We start from the raw sequence: 21754 nt of genomic DNA on the forward strand, positions 1-21754 counted from the left end.
CCTGTGTGATACTGACTGCTGAGCCGTGTATCTAATCCTATCCCGTGTGATACTGACTGCTGAGCTGTGTAACTAATCCTCTCCTGTGTGATACTGTCTGCTGAGCCGTGTATCTAATCCTATCCTGTGTGATACTGTCTGCTGAGCTGTGTATCTAATCCTCTCCTGTGTGATACTGTCTGCTGAGCTGTGTATCTAATCCTCTCCTGTGTGATACTGACTGCTGAGCTGTGTATCTAATCCTATCCTGTGTGATACTGACTGCTGAGCTGTGTATCTAATCCTCTCCTGTGTGATACTGTCTGCTGAGCTGTGTATCTAATCCTCTCCTGTGTGATACTGTCTGCTGAGCCGTGTATCTAATCCTATCCTGTGTGATACCGACTGCTGAGCCGTGTATCTAATCCTATCCTGTGTGATACTGCCTGCTGAGCCGTGTATCTAATCCTATCCTGTGTGATACCGACTGCTGAGCCGTGTATCTAATCCTATCCTGTGTGATACTGCCTGCTGAGCCGTGTATCTAATCCTCTCCTGTGTGATACTGACTGCTGAGCTGTGTATCTAATCCTCTCCTGTGTGATACTGCCTGCTGAGCCGTGTATCTAATCCTCTCCTATGTGATACTGACTGCTGAGCTGTGTATCTAATCCTATCCTGTGTGATACTGTCTACTGAGCTGTGTATCTAATCCTCTCCTGTGTGATACTGTCTGCTGAGCTGTGTATCTAATCCTCTCCTGTGTGATGGGATACACTAAGCCCCGCCTCCTGTGTTCTATGACGTCACTCTCGGGCGCGGTCCGGGGCATTTTGGTCCCTCTCGCCTCCCGTCCATTATTCCGCCCTCTTCTTCCTCCTCTCGTCTCTCGGTGTTGCTGGTGGGGATGTGGTGACTTTTATGACGACACATTATATCTCTGTTATATAGAACTATGGCAGCGGCTGTAGATTACCGGGCGCGGAGCTTCTGGGGCTGCGGGACTTCAGCTCCGCCAGGTACAAAGATGGCCGCCGGCGCTTCGGATGTGACGTGCTGAGGTGACGTCCTGCAGGTGGCGCTGCGGCTCTCGGGAGATCACGGAGAAATAGACGGAAGATGTCGAGTCAGGAGGACCCGGTGCAGCGGGAGATCCACCAGGACTGGGCCAACCGCGAGTATATCGAGGTGATCACTAGCAGCATCAAGAAGATCGCCGACTTCCTCAACTCATTCGGTGAATATCGCGACATGAGATCTGGGGCGGGGGCTCGTAATCGCGATATCGTAGACAGGATGTCACTGTGTAAATATATTGTGAATGGTGGCGCCCCCTATGTGCAGGGCGGTGTAATACTGAGGGGACGCCTGTCATATCGTGAGGTGATGACCTCTCCTCCTATGTCCGGGGCGCCCCCTATGTGCAGGTCGTGGGATCGGCGCTGTCCTCTTATGCCCGGGGTGCAGGGCGCCCCCTATGTGCAGGGTGGTGGGATGTCCGGGGTCCGGCGCTGTCCTCTGACCTCTCCTCTTATGTCCGGGGTGCAGGGCGCCCCCTATGTGCAGGTCGTGGGATCGGCGCTGTCCTCTTATGCCCGGGGTGCAGGGCGCCCCCTATGTGCAGGTGGTGGGATGTCCGGGGTCCGGCGCTGTCCTCTGACCTCTCCTCTTATGTCCGGGGTGCAGGGCGCCCCCTATGTGCAGGTCGTGGGATCGGCGCTGTCCTCTTATGCCCGGGGTGCAGGGCGCCCCCTGTGTGCAGGTGGTGGGATGTCCGGGGTCCGGCGCTGTCCTCTGACCTCTCCTCTTGTTTGCAGACATGTCCTGCCGATCACGACTGGCGACATTGAACGAGAAGCTGACGGCTCTGGAGCGGCGGATCGAGTACATAGAGGCGCGGGTACGTGCTGCCATCTGCGTCCGTTCTGCATGTCTGACACGCGGGAGTCTGCATGACGTGTCTGTGGCCGCAGCGGCCGATGCACCGGAGCAGAGAACCTTGTATCCTGCGTGTTACATTGTATCAATACTCTGAGCCGCCCACATTCATCTCTGCAGCGAGGGGCGAGCCGGGCGTAGACCCCTAATGTGACACATCGCTCCGTCTCAGGGACCTCTCGGTTGTAGTCACATGCGCGGAGTTCAGGCCGTTATACGAGTGATGGCACAAACACACATAGATACTCAGAGCACATACATACACACAGAGCACATACATACACGCGTGTATACATACAGAGCACATACACACAGAGCACATACATACACGCGTGTATACATACAGAGCACATACACACAGAGCACATACATACATACACACAGAGCACATACATACACGCGTGTATACATACAGAGCACATACACACTCACAGAGCACATACATACACACGTGTATACATACGGACAGAGCACATACACACACACACAGAGCACATACACACACAGAGCACATGCACACTCAGAGAGCACATACATACACCTATATACACACACTCACAGAAAACATACGTACATACAGTACACACGTGTATACATACACACAGAGCACATACATACACGCGTATACACACACACACTATAGATGACTTGCCAGTCTCCTCCTCTTCAGATCTTCCAGACTCCCGCAGGGTGCAGGACCTGAGCTGACACATGACTACAATGTCACCAAAGGTCCTGCCGCACTCTCCCCATCGCACACTGCACTGATAATGCAGAACTATTGTGATCAATGTAGTTTCTGTCGCCAAAACCAGAATTATGTTTTTTGGGGATTGTTGATCGCCACCACAGGGGAAAACATATAATAATAGCGATCGCTACACCTGGGCCCCGATCTGGTGACTGATCCCGCGTGTTACATTGTAGCCTTCGCCTCTTGCTCTGAATCTTACTTTCATTTTTCTTTTGATTTTCTGCCGCCCTCTGGAATGGTGGTGACCGCAGAATAACTGTAGTGCTGCATGAACCCCCGCATGGTCTCATCCCCCTTTGCTGTCCCTTTTTGTTGTATTGGATTTTTTTTGCTTGATATTAACCCTTTGTGTGAAATCTACCCCCCCACCCATCCACATTCTACGAACGATTTGCTAGATCCGCGTCGGTGAGGGGAAGCAGCTGAGCACAATATCCGCTATAACATGAGCTTGTGTGGACATTGAGTAACATGCAGCCACTCCTCTTCTCCAATCAGGAAGGGGAGACTACTGTAAGCCTACAGACGTTACCGGCCCTTTAAGTAATCAGTGCTGCAGTTTAGAGCAACACTTTGCTATCTGGAAACCATCAGTCAGCTGCTGGTGACATTTCTGAGATTATTTTCTCTCTTTATCCATTGGGTAATTCTGTCTCTTTAGTTATTAGACCTGAAATCTATCCAGGACCAGTGATGGGAAGCCGACATTATCCTAAAGGGCGGGGGCAGGGCTTATGGGGTCTGTAATTAAAGATGCAGCGGCCAGCAAGTCTCTGATGCCGTATTTCAGGCTTCTGATACTATATCATTTTTTTTTTGCTTTTTGAGGAATATTTTCTGCTTGGAAACCATCAGTAGATGCTGCTGACAGGTTCTATTAGATTGAGACGCCGGTTTGTGATCTCTCCTTGTGTGGTCTCGGCTGCTGTTCACTGATCCGGCTCCTATAGTTACAGCCGAGCACTTGATTCTCGTCGTATCGCCCTTCGTACCCCCATATCGCTACAAGTCAGGCCATAGAGGGTCCGCCTCGCTGTGTGGAGGACGCATTGCGCAGATCCTGGGGTTTGGGCTGATTGGTTACATATTGGGGGGCTGCTTTTCTATGGGCAGCGCTGGACCTGTGGGTGCTGTGATTTTGACTTGTGTGCGCTGACTTTAATAAATCTTTTCTCTGCCGCTGTCCTCGTTGCCTTTTATTCCAGGGAGGGACATGACGGAAGGGTGAAGACTCCGGTGTTTTTTGGTTTTTTTGGGGCTTAATGTATCTAAAATAGAAAATGAAGCAACATTGCTCCCGGTCATCATGTAAAACCTCCTCCCGTTTCGTGTCCACAGCTCCACTCGTCTATTAGTGTCTGTCCTCTCTTCTTCATCATTACACTTGTAGAGGAGGCGGACGGCAGAGGGCTGCACACGTCTGCAGCGTCAGACTACACAGGGTGTAACTACGGCAACACATCAGTCTGCATGCGAGCTGTGCACACAAAACGGGTGAAGATTAATGGGGTGAACGCACCTTGTAAAGGCTTCTGATAGGAAATAGTGGTGGTTCGGTTAAAGCCATGACTTCCTTCCACCCAGTAGATCATAGCGGGTCCTAACCTGTGGATCTCCAGCTCCCATCATAATTGGACAGGTGCAGTAGAGCGGTGCAGTAGAGCAGCCCATAGCCGAATCACTGACCACCAGTCTGGGCTGATAGGGTGGGGGTATGGACTGCTGAGCCCCCTCCGTATAGCATGCCTTTCTGCAGCTTCATCCCCCCCACCCTCTCCATCTTGTGTCAGTCTTTACTTTAGTTCTGGCATTCTATTCATAAACCGGGAGGCTCAGGATGAGCAGAGCTGTAGCTCCACCTCCTCCCCCCAACCACAACCAGGTATTTACGGAGTGCCGAGTATTCCCGTGTCTGCTCGTGGCCGTGCTGCTGCTCTGTGCCGTTCTGTGGCTGCGCTCTTGCATGTGCTGTGGCCTGGCAGAGACCCCCGTGCTTCATGTCTGACGACCCGTCCATTACGGCCGGTTTTCGCCATCTGATCATTCATCTTTTTCTATTGCAGGTCACTAAAGGAGAGACCCTGACCTAGACACTGCGCCCCCCTTTATATGCAGATACTGGCTACGGACCCCCCTTCATCTACGTTTACAGCAGCGTCCCCCGATCATTCCTCCATTTTACTCTTCACTTTATTGGCCGACAGAAGCCATGTGCGGCGCTATTCCTGGATGGCGGCGAGGTCGCGGGTCGTTGTGCCAATCAGATCAACTTTCCTCATTTATTATATTTTTCTTTTGTATCGATGTTTCTGTAACTTTAAACTGTCAAAATAAATGGAATTAATCCCATAATTGCACTGAGCGTCCCTGGAAGTGGTCTGTGCTGAGACCCCCACTATCCGCAGCTCCACTCCCCCATCCTAGTCCATTCATGAAGCTCCGGCTGCTCAGACCAGCGGCCCACAGCTCCGCCACACAGACTGCTCAGGACTCGCTGGATCTTTGGTGCAATAATACGTTTATTAAAAATAGAATCCTCAGTATCAATAATTATTTACACAATGTCTCAAACATTTCTAGCGTGCGCTTAATCTCCCGGATCTGCTTGGCCAGAGCATGAATGGGCTGCATGGACCGGTCCAGCTCCTCACAGCGCGCCATCAGGGTGTACATCCCCTGCGGAGGGAAGGAGGAAGAGTGAGCGCAGCTCTGGAGTATAATACAGGATCAGTAATGTATGTACACAGTGACTGCACCAGCAGAATAGTGAGTGCAGCTCTGGGGTATAATACAGGAGGTAACTCGGGATCAGTAATGTATGTACACAGTGACTGCACCAGCAGAATAGTGAGTGCAGCTCTGGAGTATAATACAGGATGTAACTCAGGATCAGTAATGTATGTACACAGTGACTGCACCAGCAGAATAGTGAGTGCAGCTCTGAAGTATAATACAGGAGGTAACGCAGGATCAGTAATGTAATGTATGTACACAGTGACTGCACCAGCAGAATAGTGAGTGCAGCTCTGGAGTATAATACTGGATGTAACTCAGGATCAGTAATGTAATGTATGTACACAGTGACTGCACCAGCAGAATAGTGAGTGCAGCTCTGGAGTATAATACTGGATGTAACTCAGGATCAGTAATGTAATGTATGTACACAGTGACTGCACCAGCAGAATAGTGAGCGCAGCTCTGGGGTATAATACAGAATGTAACTCAGGATCAGTAATGTAATGTATGTACACAGTGACTGCACCAGCGGAATAGTGAGTGCAGCTCTGGAGTATAATACAGGATGTAACTCAGGATCAGTAATGTAATGTATGTACACAGTGACTGCACCAGCAGAATAGTGAGTGCAGCTCTGGAGTATAATACAGGATGTAACTCAGGATCAGTAATGTAATGTATGTACACAGTAACTGCACCAGCAGAATAGTGAGTGCGGCTCTGGGGTATAATACAGGATGTAACTCAGGATCAGTACAATTTAGATAATGTTTGACAGACACTAATAATTATTCATATATTTCTAGCAGGAACAGTACATTGTAGAATTGTAACAAAAGATGTTCCAGGATTGGAAAGTTATTGAACAGGTGTGGGGGGGGGGGGGTAGTGGTATCTGACCTTCTCTACTTGACGTTCCGTCACTAACCTTGATGCTCATGTCCACTGACTCCCCGAGACTGTCCACAGAATCCCTGTACGTCTGGATGTATCCCACGCTGAGCGCCGTCATCTGCAAATAAAGGTGTGGTCAGCTCTGGAGATACGAGGGGGCCGCTCTCTGGGGCGGGGGCATTTGTCCATATCAGACGCACGTGCCATTGATAGTGGCCTCGCTGATCGCCTCCCATGCTACAGCTGATGGCGCTCATGTTCGATCTTACATTTTGGATTGTGCCGCTCAAACTTTTCATCATCTGATCGACTTTTAGTGCAACTTCCTGAGTGAGGATCTCCAGGTCCTTCAACACCTCCAGGTCGATGGGGGGGATGTCGGCTCTGCTTCTCTGCAGCGCATGATGGCGGACAGTGATGTCAGCTACAACACAGGGAAACGAGTTCTGGAGATTGTATGTACACGTTCACACAGGAAACCTCATTAGAGCCCCCAGAAAAATCACTAGTGGGGACCACCCTCTTCCACATTGAAGAGCCACTTCTCAGCTGAGGGTTTGTTACAATTACATCCAATTCACAGGAACCTAAACAGCTGCTGCAAAACTACAACCCTCATCAGCGGTGCAAGATGAAGGCGCCAGAAGAACGGAGCAGTCGCTTCACAGCATCCAGCGCCGACACCGCTTTATAGAAGCGACAAAAGACGGAATCTGGTGCTCAGCGAGTCGCTCTCACATTGCAGCGGGTCCAGTGTTTGGCATTTTAGGGCTTTGGCGACCAGGAGGTGTCACTGCTGAGCGCCACCTCCAGGTCAGCCGGGTAATCGCCATTCTGGGAGCATTCGCCAGCACACGGGGACATCTGGCTGCGCACGTAGAACCACTGACAGAAAACCTTCCCACATTACTCAGTGACACAGGCTTACAGCAATCTCACAGTGCACCCCGACCCCACAGTCGGCAGCACATCGCACCCCACAGTCCCTCACACAGTCAGCAGCACGTCACACCCAGACGACCCCCCACACACAGCAGCACATCGCACCCCACAGTCCCTCACACAGTCAGCAGCACGTCACACCCAGACGACCCCCCACACACAGCAGCACATCGCACCCCACAGTCCCTCACACAGTCAGCAGCACGTCACACCCAGACGACCCCCCACACACAGCAGCACATCGCACCCCACAGTCCCTCACACAGTCGGCAGCACGTCACACCCAGACGACCCCCCACACAGTCGGCAGCACGTCGCACCCCGATCCCACAGTCCCTCACCCACAGTCGGCAGCACGTCGCCCCCCTTCCCCTCACCCACAGTCGGCAGCACGTCGCCCCCCTTCCCCTCACCCACAGTCGGCAGCACGTCGCCCCCCTTCCCCTCACCCACAGTCGGCAGCACGTCGCCCCCCTTCCCCTCACCCACAGTCGGCAGCACGTCGCCCCCCTTCCCCTCACCCACAGTCGGCAGCACGTCGCCCCCCTTCCCCTCACCCACAGTCGGCAGCACGTCGCCCCCCTTCCCCTCACCCACAGTCGGCAGCACGTCGCCCCCCTTCCCCTCACCCACAGTCGGCAGCACGTCGCCCCCCTTCCCCTCACCCACAGTCGGCAGCACGTCGCCCCCCTTCCCCTCACCCACAGTCGGCAGCACGTCGCCCCCCTTCCCCTCACCCACAGTCGGCAGCACGTCGCCCCCCTTCCCCTCACCCACAGTCGGCAGCACGTCGCCCCCCTTCCCCTCACCCACAGTCGGCAGCACGTCGCCCCCCTTCCCCTCACCCACAGTCGGCAGCACGTCGCCCCCCTTCCCCTCACCCACAGTCGGCAGCACGTCGCCCCCCTTCCCCTCACCCACAGTCGGCAGCACGTCGCCCCCCTTCCCCTCACCCACAGTCGGCAGCACGTCGCCCCCCTTCCCCTCACCCACAGTCGGCAGCACGTCGCCCCCCTTCCCCTCACCCACAGTCGGCAGCACGTCGCCCCCCTTCCCCTCACCCACAGTCGGCAGCACGTCGCCCCCCTTCCCCTCACCCACAGTCGGCAGCACGTCGCCCCCCCTTCCCCTCACCCACAGTCGGCAGCACGTCGCCCCCCTTCCCCTCACCCACAGTCGGCAGCACGTCGCCCCCCTTCCCCTCACCCACAGTCGGCAGCACGTCGCCCCCCTTCCCCTCACCCACAGTCGGCAGCACGTCGCCCCCCTTCCCCTCACCCACAGTCGGCAGCACGTCGCCCCCCTTCCCCTCACCCACAGTCGGCAGCACGTCGCCCCCCTTCCCCTCACCCACAGTCGGCAGCACGTCGCCCCCCTTCCCCTCACCCACAGTCGGCAGCACGTCGCCCCCCTTCCCCTCACCCACAGTCGGCAGCACGTCGCCCCCCTTCCCCTCACCCACAGTCGGCAGCACGTCGCCCCCCTTCCCCTCACCCACAGTCGGCAGCACGTCGCCCCCCTTCCCCTCACCCACAGTCGGCAGCACGTCGCCCCCCCTTCCCCTCACACACAGTCGACAGCACGTCGTCCCCCTTCCCCTCACACACACAGCTGGCAGCACATCGCCCCCCTCCTTCCCCTCACACACACAGTCGGCAGCACATCGCCCCCCTCCTTCCCCTCACACACAGTCGGCAGCACATCGCCCCCCTCCTTCCCCTCACACACACAGTCGGCAGCACATCGCCCCCCTCCTTCCCCTCACACACACAGTCGGCAGCACATCGCCCCCCTTCCCCCTCACACACACAGTCGGCAGCACATCGCCCCCCTTCCCCCTCACACACACAGTCGGCAGCACATCGCCCCCCTCCTTCCCCTCACACACACAGTCGGCAGCACATCGCCCCCCTCCTTCCCCTCACACACACAGTCGGCAGCACATCGCCCCCCTCCTTCCCCTCACACACACAGTCGGCAGCACATAGCCCCCCTCCTTCCCCTCACACACACAGTCGGCAGCACATCGCCCCCCTCCTTCCCCTCACACACACAGTCGGCAGCACATCGCCCCCCTTCCCCCTCACACACACAGTCGGCAGCACATCGCCCCCCTCCTTCCCCTCACACACACAGTCGGCAGCACATAGCCCCCCTCCTTCCCCTCACACACACAGTCGGCAGCACATCGCCCCCCTCCTTCCCCTCACACACACAGTCGGCAGCACATCGCCCCCCTTCCCCCTCACACACACAGTCGGCAGCACATCGCCCCCGGCATCTCCGGATTGGCCGCTGTGTTGTACACGATGTTACAGGCCCGGACACCCCCGGGGCCCCGCACTCACTGTCCCGCTCCGCGCCTCGCTTGGAGCTCATCCTGACCGCCGTCCTCGCCCTGTGCTCCGGGCAGTCGCGGCCTCACATCTTCCTCCTCACAATGGAGCCTGGAGCGGCGCTTCCGTCAGTCACTGCGGCCCCGCCCACTACCACTTCTCACTCTGCGCCGTCCAATCTGCTGCCGGGACGTTCCCAGGGGCGGGATTGTGGGAGGAGCCAGGGGAGGGTTCAGGTTGTTACATTGTATCTTTCTGACTTCAATATTTACAGAATTCTGTTCTGATTCTTAAATATTTATGTTCACTCTGTAAACAGACGTGATGGCGGAAAGGGCAGCGAGGACCTGAGACTTTGGCAGTGGGGGTCTGTCTCCTCAGCGTCAGGGGCCACAAGTGAAAACAGAAGGAACTTATCTGGCCGTCCACACGCTCGGTCCACACGCTCGGTCCACACGCTCGGTCCACACGCTCGGTCCACACGCTCGGTCCACACGCTCGGTTCACACGCTCGGTCCACACGCTCGGTTCACACGCTCGGTCCACACGCTCGGTCCACACGTCCAGTCCACACGTTCAGGATTTGGTCAGTATTTTACATCAGTATTTGTAGCCAAAACCCGGAGTGGGTGATAAATACAGAAGTGGAGCATATGTTTCTATTATACTTTTCCTCTGATTTTCCTGTCCTAGTTTTGGCTACAAATACTGATGTAAAATACTGACCAAATACTGAAGGTGTGAACATGGCCTAACTCCCTGAAAGGTCCTTTGTGTTTTCATAGAGGCTTGAATAAGGGGGTAGGTCCCCCCAAGTGTGGCCTCCGGTGCGCTTCCCTGTAGGTCGGCATCTCTGCCCTCCTGTTCATTCCTCCGCGGCGCTCATGTGCCTATGGATGGCCCACACCAAAGCTGTGACTGCAGCCTGGAAGCTTTGTTGGAGCCGCATCGCACTCTGGATGTTTTTTCACAGTAGGGAATATAATATTATGAAAGAATGAAGTATTTGACCATAAACTTATGAAATACAAATTGATAAAAATTGTAAAGAAAATTATCTGATGTGCCATTTTCTTTATTATGGACATCACATACAGCCACATGATCAGTGCAGCGGTCAGAGATTGTCTGCAGCAGACACAAATGTACATCACATCGTCACTAAGGAACAAATCAAATTAGTAGCCTCATTGCAGCAAAGGATTAAATTTGATAGTTTTGTATTTTTTTTTTAGATTATGGTCACATTTCCTATTATTAGGCTCATTTTTAGCCTCTACTTGGTGCCAGTCTAGGAACCAGGGACCTACAAGTCCTTGTGTGTGGAGTGTGGGAGAGTGGTGAGTCTCTCAGTGCATATCCTAAATAGTGTAATAAAGTGGTGCAAGGCTGTGTGCCCACCTTGCGGATTTCTGTGCGGATTTTTCTGCTCAGTTTTTGAAAAATCCGCAGGTAAAAGGCACTTCATTTTACCTGCGGATTACCCACGGATTTCCTGCGTTTTTTGTGCGGATTTTACCTGTGTTTTAACACCTGCGGATTCCTATTGAGTTGCAGGTGTAAAACGCTGCGGAATCCGCACAAAGAATTGACATGCTGCAGAAAATAAAATGCAACGTTTCTATGCGGTATTTTCCGCAGCATGTGCACTGCAGATTTTGTTTTCCATAGGTTTATATGGTACTGTAAACCATATGGAAAACTGCTGCAAATCCACAGCGTCCAATCTGCTGCGGATCCGCAGCCAAATCCGCAGCGTGTGCACATACCCTAATAGTCAGTGATGACCCAAGTCGCCAACATATCTGAAGCCAAAGCTTCATTCATCTACGCCCATGATCCTCCACGCTCTACCATTGTGTCCATCTCTAGGCATTATGTTCTCCTCCAAATAGGGTGCGGTGTGAAACCTGATTTTTTGTTTGTAAACCCAAACCAATGAAATACACTGACTGCCAGGAATAAACAGCACAATGACACATTATTGCTGGGCAGTGCCCTCTAATGAGGAGGTTGAGAGACATATTACATAGAATGTCATATTTGTGTAACCCTGGGAGATCCTGAGATCTTTTTGAATCTGTCGGAACCTCCATTTTGTGTAATTCTTGAAGGATCATTATCTCCTCTGCCATGAGATTCGCAACAACTAACAACATTAGCGTAGTATTACCTTTTTTATTTGTGCGAATAAACAAAGTTACATTCATTTACATAAATTAAAAACATAATAAATAAAATACCACAGATCTGGTACATGCAGTCCCTGTAGGTAGCAAATGCAAAAGCCCTAAAATATAACATATGCAAAATATAAAAGAACGAAAGACAATTAACTAGAAGCGTGACTTTTAAAGGAACGTTCCATAATGTGGGAGCTGCCATTTTGTAGGTGTGGCCAACATTTATGAGAAATATTCGATAACCTGGTGACACCAATGAGGGATGAGCTGCAAGGTGCCTCATTGATTTAACTCATTCCCACAGTTTAAAAGATAAATAATATAAGAAAAAACGTCAGCACTTGCTCCATGGAACCAAACCAAATCCCAACCCATCACCTGAGTATAAATATTATGCGGATTTCCTACAGATAACTGAGGTTATGGAGGTTACATTGTTGGGTACATTAGTCCCATTTCCAGATGCCCATATTCCATCTTGCTGATCTCGCTCTGACCTGTTTCCAGAGATGCTGCAATATGAATAGACACATCCCATGACCCCTTCTTAGGTTCCTGTAACTTTACTGTTGTCCTCATCATAAAGGCACCAATATTAGGAGACAGGCGCAGTTATAAATATGTATATCCTAGACAGGAAGGTTGTTAATGTTCCCTGGCGATACAGCTTCATCTCCACGTCCAGCAGGAAATCCTTGGGCTTCCTGAGGGGTCTCTGCATGTAGAGGATACCAGTATATGGATTTAACTTTCTAACGCTGAAATAATTTTCCTCATTTCCTTTCTTGATGTCCATGATGATACTATCTCCAGCATAGGCTGGAGACGGGGAAATGCGGAAAATCTGAGCTGGGACCACCACACCGATTGGGAAGTTGAGGCGATGATAGGAGATCCGCACCGGGGTGTTCTGACAGTCCTGGTAGTTGAAGCAGGTGATCCGCTCACATTGGCTGGAAAAAGAAAATAAAAGGAAAGTTATAGTGTGGCATCACAAGAGTAATCCCTGATCAGAGAAGGCTTCTGTAACTACTGGTTATGGAATGATATCCCTGATTGGAGATACTCAGCGTAACACATGAAGGAGTAATGCAGCATAATATCACATAAAAGATCAACATGTATTAAAGGGGACCAGGTGTAAATTGAATTCCCATTATTTGAGTTTATTTTACTCTAAATAAAGACAAAATGTGCTAATTGATTATCTAATATATCTATACTGCTGTTAGAGCTCAATTTCTTGATCCAGAGCTCCAAATTCCCCGAAAAGACATGGAAATATAGTATAACATTGTGTCTGCTGCTACCGCTAAGGGGAGCTCCCTGTATATAGAAAATACTTCAGCACACAAAAATAGCAAATTAAATAAGGATATGAGACGTATTCAAAAAAGAGATTGTGTTCACAAAAAAAAACAAACAAGCCAATGTTTCGGTCATTTGGGCCTTTATCAAGGTAAATCTGTGAATCGGAAAGTCAAGGATCCATATGAGAGACTCCTGTATACAGAGATACATGATAAGATCCTGTCTGCAGCCACCACTAGGGGGAGCTCCCTGTATACAGAGATACATGATAAGATCCTGCCTGCAGCCACCACTAGGGGGAGCTCCCTGTATACAGAGATACATGATAAGATCCTGTCTGCAGCCACCACTAGGGGGAGCTCCCTGTATACAGAGATACATGATAAGATCCTGCCTGCAGCCACCACTAGGGGGAGCTCCCTGTATACAGAGATACATGATAAGATCCTGTCTGCAGCCACCACTAGGGGGAGCTCTCTGTATACAGAGATACATGATAAGATCCTGTCTGCAGTCACCAGTAGGAGGCGCTCCCTGTATACCGAGATACATGATAAGGTCCTGTCTGCAGCCACCACTAGAGGGAGCTCCCTGTATACAGAGATACATGATAAGATCCTGTCTGCAGTCACCACTAGGGGGAGCTCCCTGTATACAGAGATACATGATAAGATCCTGTCTGCAGCCACCACTAGGGGGAGCTCCCTGTATACAGAGATACATGATAAGGTTCTGTCTGCAGCCACCACAAGGGGGAGCTCCCTGTATACAGAGATACATGATAAGATCCTGTCTGCAGTCACCACTAGGGGGAGCTCCCTGTATACAGAGATACATGATAAGATCCTGTCTGCAGTCACCACTAGGGGGAGCTCCCTGTATACAGAGATACATGATAAGATTCTGTCTGCAGCCACCACTAGAGGGAGCTCCCTGTATACAGAGATACATGATAAGATCCTGTCTTCAGTCACCACTAGGGGGAGCTCCCTGTATACAGAGATACATGATAAGATTCTGTCTGCAGCCACCACTAGAGGGAGCTCCCTGTATACAGAGATATATGATAAGATCCTGTCTGCAGTCACCACTAGGGGGAGCTCCCTGTATACAGAGATACATGATAAGATCCTGACTGCAGTCACCAGTAGGAGGAGCTCCCTGTATACAGAGATACATGATAAGAACCTGTCTGCAGTCACCACTAGGGGGAGCTCCCTGTGTACAGAGATACATGATAAGATCCTGTCTGCAGCCACCACTAGGGGGAGCTCCCTGTACACAGAGATACATGATAAGATCCTGTCTGCAGCCACCACTAGGGGGAGCTCCCTGTATACAGATACATGATAAGATCCTGTCTGCAGCCACCACTAGGGGGAGCTCCCTGTATACAGAGATACATGATAAGATCCTGTCTGCAGTCACCACTAGGGGGAGCTCCCTGTATACAGAGATACATGATAAGATCCTGTCTGCAGCCACCACTAGGGGGAGCTCCCTGTATACAGAGATACATGATAAGATCCTGTCTGCAGTCACCACTAGGGGGAGCTCCCTGTATACAGAGATACATGATAAGATCCTGTCTGCAGCCACCACTAGGGGGAGCTCCCTGTATACAGAGATACATGATAAGATCCTGTCTGCAGTCACCACTAGGGGGAGCTCCCTGTATACAGATACATGATAAGATCCTGTCTGCAGCCACCACTAGGGGGAGCTCCCTGTATACAGAGATACATGATAAGATCCTGTCTGCAGTCACCACTAGGGGGAGCTCCCTGTATACAGAGATACATGATAAGATCCTGTCTGCAGCCACCACTAGGGGGAGCTCCCTGTATACAGAGATACATGATAAGATCCTGTCTGCAGCCACCACTAGGGGGAGCTCCCTGTATACAGAGATACATGATAAGATCCTGTCTGCAGCCACCACTAGGGGGAGCTCCCTGTATACAGAGATACATGATAAGATCCTGTCTGCAGTCACCACTAGGGGGAGCACCCTGTATACAGAGATACATGATAAGATCCTGTCTGCAGCCACCACTAGGGGGAGCTCCCTGTATACAGAGATACATGATAAGATTCTGTCTGCAGCCACCACTAGGGGGAGCTCCCTGTATACAGAGATACATGATAAGATCCTGTCTGCAGCCACCACTAGGGGGAGCTTCCTGTATACAGAGATACATGATAAGATCCTGTCTGCAGTCACCACTAGGGGGAGCTTCCTGTATACAGAGATACATGATAAGATCCTGTCTGCAGTCACCACTAGGGGGAGCTCCCTGTATACAGAAATACATGATAAGATCCTGTCTGCAGCCACCACTGATGAGTTTATTGCCTACTTTCTATGTACATTGATGTCACTAATATATAAATTACATTTCGGTGTATAAAACTTACATGTTGGAGACTCTTCGGTAATTTTCCGGACAGTCAAAGGACAAACACTTGTGACTTCCTTGGATGTTGTAACATTCCTCTGACGTTGAGCAGTTGTGGGTCCCGATTTCACACTCATCAATGTCTGACCAAGAAAAAGAAGTTTAACATCAATGTAACTTTGTAGTTTAAACAAATTAATGAAAATGTTACGCTAAGCGCTAAAATCCTATTTACAGGCAGAATAATCAAAACTAAACAGATGCTCAGAACGAAAGCAAGAAGATTCCAAGAATAATTCATACTGGTCAGAGCATGAAATGTTTCAGTAAAGTTGATTTTTCTGCGCTACATGACATTATCCAGTAGATGGAGCTGCAGTCTATGTAATTCTTATTGGGAGGTTTGGGGTGCGGTCATGGCAGATTCTTCTATCTGGGTGTTTGTTGTTAGTGGATACTATGTATAAGACATGTGAATGTCAGGACCACTGAAAATTTAATTTAGTTACATTTTACCTTTGCACGTTAGCCCATTGGCTGCCATGGTGTATCCATGCTCTGGGCACGCACACTGGTAACTTCCTGGCGTGTTGACACAGGCAAATGTGCACAGAGAGCCGATACTCTGTCGACATTCATCAATATCTGGAATAGAAAGATCATTGGTTATTGTGCTTTATCACACAGTGCCCCAATAACAGCAGCACACAGTGCCCCAATAACAGCAGCACACAGTGCCCCAACAACAGCAGCAGCACACAGTGCCCCAACAACAGCATCACACAGTGCCCCAAAAACAGCTCCACACAGTGCCCCAATAACAGCTCCACACAGTGCCCCAATAACAGCACCACACAGTGCCCCAATAACAGCTCCACACAGTGCCCCAATATCAGCACCACACAGTGCCCCAATAACAGCAGAACACAGTGCCCCAATAACAGCTCCACACAGTGCCCCAATAACAGCTCCACATAGTGCCCCAATAACAGCACCACACAGTGCCCCAATAACAGCACCACATAGTGCCCCAATAACAGCAGCACACAGTGCCCCAATAATAGCACCACACAGTGCCCGAATAACAGCACCACATAGTGCCCCAATAACAGCTCCACACAGTGCCCCAATATCAGCACCACACAGTGCCCCAATAACAGCAGAACACAGTGCCCCAATAACAGCACCACACAGTGCCCCAATAACAGCAGCACAGTGCCCCAATAACAGCACCACACAGTGCCCCAATAACAGCACCACACAGTGCCCCAATAACAGCACCACACAGTGCCCCAATAACAGCACCACATAGTGCCCCAATAACAGCAGCACACAGTGCCCCAATAATAGCACCACACAGTGCCCGAATAACAGCACCACATAGTGCCCCAATAACAGCAGCACACAGTGCCCCAATAATAGCACCACACAGTGCCCGAATAACAGCACCACACAGTGCCCCAATAACAGCACCACACAGTGCCCCAATAACAGCTCCACAAAGTGCCCCAATAACAGCACCACACAGTGCCCCAATAACAGCTCCACACAGTGCCCCAATATCAGCACCACACAGTGCCCCAATAACAGCAGCACACAATGCCCCAATAACAGCTCCACACAGTGCCCCAATAACAGCTCCACACAGTGCCCCAATAACAGCAGCACACAGTGCCCATAACAGCACCACACAGTGCCCCAATAACAGCAGCACACAGTGCCCCAATAACAGCACCACACAGTGCCCCAATAACAGCAGCACACAATGCCCCAATAACAGCTCCACATAGTGCCTCAATAACAGCACCACACAGTGCCCCAATAACAGCTCCACACAGTGCCCCAATATCAGCACCACACAGTGCCTCAATAACAGCAGCACACAGTGCCCCAATAACAGCTCCACACAGTGCCCCAATAACAGCTCCACACAGTGCCCCAATATCAGCACCACACAGTGCCCCAATAACAGCTCCACACAGTGCCCCAATAACAGCAGCACACAGTGCCCCAATAACAGCTCCACACAGTGCCCCAATATCAGCACCACACAGTGCCCCAATAACAGCAGCACACAATGCCCCAATAACAGCACCACACAGTGCCTCAATAACAGCACCACACAGTGCCCCAATAACAGCTCCACACAGTGCCCCAATAACAGCAGCACACAATGCCCCAATAACAGCTCCACACAGTGCCCCAATAACAGCACCACACAGTGCCCCAATAACAGCTCCACACAGTGCCCCAATAACAGCACCACACAGTGCCCCAATAACAGCTCCACACAGTGCCCCAATAACAGCAGCACACAATGCCCCAATAACAGCTCCACACAGTGCCCCAATAACAGCACCACACAGTGCCCCAATAACAGCTCCACACAGTGCCCCAATATCAGCCCCACACAGTGCCCCAATAACAGCAGCACACAGTGCCCCAATAACAGCAGCACACAGTGCCCCAATAACAGCAGCACAGTGCCCCAATAACAGCACCACACAGTGCCCCAATAACAGCTCCACACAGTGCCCCAATATCAGCACCACACAGTGCCCCAATAACAGCTCCACACAGTGCCCCAATAACAGCTCCACACAGTGCCCCAATATCAGCACCACACAGTGCCCCAATAACAGCATAACAGCAGAACACAGTGCCCCAATAACAGCAGCACACAGTGCCCCAATAACAGCAGCACAGTGCCCCAATAACAGCACCACACAGTGCCCCAATAACAGCAGCACACAGTGTCCCAATATCAGCAGCACACAGTGCCCCAATAACAGCACCACACAGTGCCCCAATAACAGCACCACACAGTGCCCCAATAACAGCACCACATAGTGCCCCAATAACAGCAGCACAAAGTGCCCCAATAATAGCACCACACAGTGCCCGAACAACAGCACCACATAGTGCCCCAATAACAGCAGCACACAGTGCCCCAATAACAGCACCACACAGTGCCCGAATAACAGCACCACACAGTGCCCCAATAACAGCACCACACAGTGCCCCAATAACAGCACCACACAGTGCCCCAATAACAGCTCCACACAGTGCCCCAATAACAGCACCACACAGTGCCCCAATAACAGCTCCACACAGTGCCCCAATATCAGCACCACACAGTGCCCCAATAACAGCAGAACACAGTGCCCCAATAACAGCAGCACACAGTGCCCCAATAACAGCACCACACAGTGCCCCAATAACAGCACCACACAGTGCCCCAATAACAGCACCACACAGTGCCCCAATAACAGCAGCACACAGTGCCCCAATATCAGCAGCACACAGTGCCCCAATAACAGCACCACACAGTGCCCCAATAACAGCACCACACAGTGCCCCAATAACAGCACCACATAGTGCCCCAATAACAGCAGCATACAGTGCCCCAATAATAGCACCACACAGTGCCCGAATAACAGCACCACACAGTGCCCCAATAACAGCACCACACAGTGCCCCAATAACAGCACCACATAGTGCCCCAATAACAGCAGCACACAGTGCCCCAATAACAGCACCACACAGTGCCCCAATAACAGCAGCACACAGTGCCCCAATAACAGCAGCACACAGTGCCCCAATAACAGCAGCACACAGTGCCCCAATAACAGCAGCACAGTGCCCCAATAACAGCACCACACAGTGCCCCAATAACAGCAGCACACAGTGCCCCAATAGCAGCACACAGTGCCCCAATAACAGCACCACACAATGCCCCAATAACAGCACCACACAGTGCCCCAATAACAGCACCACACAGTGCCCCAATAACAGCTCCACACAGTGCCCCAATAACAGCACCACACAGTGCCCCAATAACAGCACCACACAGTGCCCCAATAACAGCTCCACACAGTGCCCCAATAACAGCACCACACAGTGCCCCAATAACAGCTCCACACAGTGCCCCAATATCAGCACCACACAGTGCCCCAATAACAGCTCCACACAGTGCCCCAATATCAGCACCACACAGTGCCCCAATAACAGCAGAACACAGTGCCCCAATAACAGCAGCACACAGTGCCCCAATAACAGCAGCACAGTGCCCCAATAACAGCACCACACAGTGCCCCAATAACAGCAACACAGTGTCCCAATATCAGCAGCACACAGTGCCCCAATAACAGCACCACACAGTGCCCCAATAACAGCACCACACAGTGCCCCAATAACAGCACCACATAGTGCCCCAATAACAGCAGCACACAGTGCCCTAATAATAGCACCACACAGTGCCCGAATAACAGCACCACATAGTGCCCCAATAACAGCAGCACACAGTGCCCCAATAATAGCACCACACAGTGCCCGAATAACAGCACCACACAGTGCCCCAATAACAGCACCACACAGTGCCCCAATAACAGCAGCACACAGTGCCCCAATAACAGCAGCACAGTGCCCCAATAACAGCACCACACAGTGCCCCAATAACAGCAGCACACAGTGCCCCAATAGCAGCACACAGTGCCCCAATAACAGCACCACACAATGCCCCAATAACAGCACCACACAGTGCCCCAATAACAGCACCACACAGTGCCCCAATAACAGCTCCACACAGTGCCCCAATAACAGCACCACACAGTGCCCCAATAACAGCACCACACAGTGCCCCAATAACAGCTCCACACAGTGCCCCAATAACAGCACCACACAGTGCCCCAATAACAGCTCCACACAGTGCCCCAATATCAGCACCACACAGTGCCCCAATAACAGCTCCACACAGTGCCCCAATATCAGCACCACACAGTGCCCCAATAACAGCAGAGCCCAGTGCCCCAATAACAGCAGCACACAGTGCCCCAATAACAGCAGCACAGTGCCCCAATAACAGCACCACACAGTGCCCCAATAACAGCAGCACACAGTGTCCCAATATCAGCAGCACACAGTGCCCCAATAACAGCACCACACAGTGCCCCAATAACAGCACCACACAGTGCCCCAATAACAGCACCACATAGTGCCCCAATAACAGCAGCACACAGTGCCCCAATAATAGCACCACACAGTGCCCGAATAACAGCACCACATAGTGCCCCAATAACAGCAGCACACAGTGCCCCAATAACAGCACCACACAGTGCCCCAATAACAGCTCCACACAGTGCCCCAATAACAGCACCACACAGTGCCCCAATAACAGCTCCACACAGTGCCCCAATATCAGCACCTCACAGTGCCCCAATAACAGCAGAACACAGTGCCCCAATAACAGCAGCACACAGTGCCCCAATAACAGCACCACACAGTGCCCCAATAACAGCACCACACAGTGCCCCAATAACAGCACCACACAGTGCCCCAATAACAGCAGCACACAGTGCCCCAATATCAGCAGCACACAGTGCCCCAATAACAGCACCACACAGTGCCCCAATAACAGCACCACACAGTGCCCCAATAACAGCACCACATAGTGCCCCAATAACAGCAGCATACAGTGCCCCAATAATAGCACCACACAGTGCCAGAATAACAGCACCACACAGTGCCCCAATAACAGCACCACACAGTGCCCCAATAACAGCAGCACACAGTGCCCCAATAACAGCACCACATAGTGCCCCAATAACAGCAGCACACAGTGCCCCAATAACAGCACCACACAGTGCCCCAATAACAGCAGCACACAGTGCCCCAATAACAGCACCACATAGTGCCCCAATAACAGCACCACACAGTGCCCCAATAACAGCACCACATAGTGCCCCAATAACAGCAGCACACAGTGCCCCAATAACAGCACCACATAGTGCCCCAATAACAGCACCACACAGTGCCCCAATAACAGCACCACACAGTGCCCCAATAACAGCACCACATAGTGCCCCAATAACAGCAGCACACAGTGCCCCAATAACAGCACCACATAGTGCCCCAATAACAGCAGCACACAGTGCCCCAATAACAGCAGCACACAGTGCCCCAATAACAGCAGCACAGTGCCCCAATAACAGCAGCACACAGTGCCCCAATAACAGCACCACATAGTGCCCCAATAACAGCACCACGTAGTGCCCCAATAACAGCACCATGTAGTGCCCCAATAACAGCAGCACACAGTGCCCCAATAACAGCAGCACACAGTGCCCCAATAACAGCACCACATAGTGCCCCAATAACAGCACCACATAGTGCCCCAATAACAGCACCACATAGTGCCCCAATAACAGCAGCACACAGTGCCCCGATAACAGCAGCCCACAGTGCCCCAATAACAGCAGCACACAGTGCCCCAATAACAGCTCC

The 21754-nt window shown here is 51.6% G+C and overlaps 3 protein-coding genes across 3 annotated transcripts in view; 1 reads left to right on the plus strand and 2 right to left on the minus strand.

The window, feature by feature from the left end:
- Positions 1-1034: 1034 nt before the first annotated feature.
- Positions 1035-5028, plus strand: BRK1 (BRICK1 subunit of SCAR/WAVE actin nucleating complex). Its single transcript, XM_077276929.1, has 3 exons — positions 1035-1216; positions 1797-1879; positions 4735-5028. Exons 1-3 carry the CDS (start codon positions 1099-1101, stop codon positions 4759-4761), a joined length of 228 nt encoding a protein of 75 aa, XP_077133044.1. The 5' UTR covers positions 1035-1098; the 3' UTR covers positions 4762-5028.
- Positions 5029-5170: 142 nt separating this feature from the next.
- BORCS6 (BLOC-1 related complex subunit 6) lies at positions 5171-10160 on the minus strand. The gene is made up of 4 exons (XM_077276928.1): positions 9592-10160; positions 6571-6725; positions 6336-6419; positions 5171-5347 (listed from the first exon to the last, which is right to left on the minus strand). Exons 1-4 carry the CDS (start codon positions 9620-9622, stop codon positions 5222-5224), a joined length of 396 nt encoding a protein of 131 aa, XP_077133043.1. The 5' UTR covers positions 9623-10160; the 3' UTR covers positions 5171-5221.
- Positions 10161-11739: 1579 nt separating this feature from the next.
- FBLN2 (fibulin 2) overlaps positions 11740-21754 on the minus strand; it is a 51684-nt gene continuing 41669 nt past the window's right edge. Inside the window, exons 11-13 of the mRNA XM_077276931.1 lie at positions 15989-16117; positions 15492-15615; positions 11740-12715 (exon numbers count right to left, since the gene is read on the minus strand). Coding sequence (XP_077133046.1) covers positions 12358-12715; positions 15492-15615; positions 15989-16117 — 611 coding nt within the window. The 3' untranslated portion in view covers positions 11740-12357. The remainder of the gene's footprint in view (positions 12716-15491; positions 15616-15988; positions 16118-21754) is intronic.

This window comes from Ranitomeya variabilis, chromosome 8 (genome assembly GCF_051348905.1).
Source record: "Ranitomeya variabilis isolate aRanVar5 chromosome 8, aRanVar5.hap1, whole genome shotgun sequence".
Lineage (NCBI taxonomy): Eukaryota > Metazoa > Chordata > Amphibia > Anura > Dendrobatidae > Ranitomeya > Ranitomeya variabilis.

What these genes read in the sequence shown, in the direction of transcription:
- BORCS6 (XM_077276928.1), bottom strand. Translation starts at nt 9,622, where the DNA reads ATGAGCTCCAAGCGAGGCGCGGAGCGGGACA. An exon ending in GCGAGGCGCGGAGCGGGACA is followed by an intron (nt 6,726 to 9,591) that starts GTGAGTGCGGGG and finishes CCTGTGTTGTAG; the next exon opens with CTGACATCACTGTCCGCCAT. An exon ending in CAGTGGACATGAGCATCAAG is followed by an intron (nt 5,348 to 6,335) that starts GTTAGTGACGGA and finishes TTCCCTCCGCAG; the next exon opens with GGGATGTACACCCTGATGGC.
- BRK1 (XM_077276929.1), top strand. Translation starts at nt 1,099, where the DNA reads ATGTCGAGTCAGGAGGACCCGGTGCAGCGGGAGATCCACCAGGACTGG. An exon ending in CGACTTCCTCAACTCATTCG is followed by an intron (nt 1,217 to 1,796) that starts GTGAATATCGCG and finishes TCTTGTTTGCAG; the next exon opens with ACATGTCCTGCCGATCACGA. An exon ending in TCGAGTACATAGAGGCGCGG is followed by an intron (nt 1,880 to 4,734) that starts GTACGTGCTGCC and finishes TTTCTATTGCAG; the next exon opens with GTCACTAAAGGAGAGACCCT.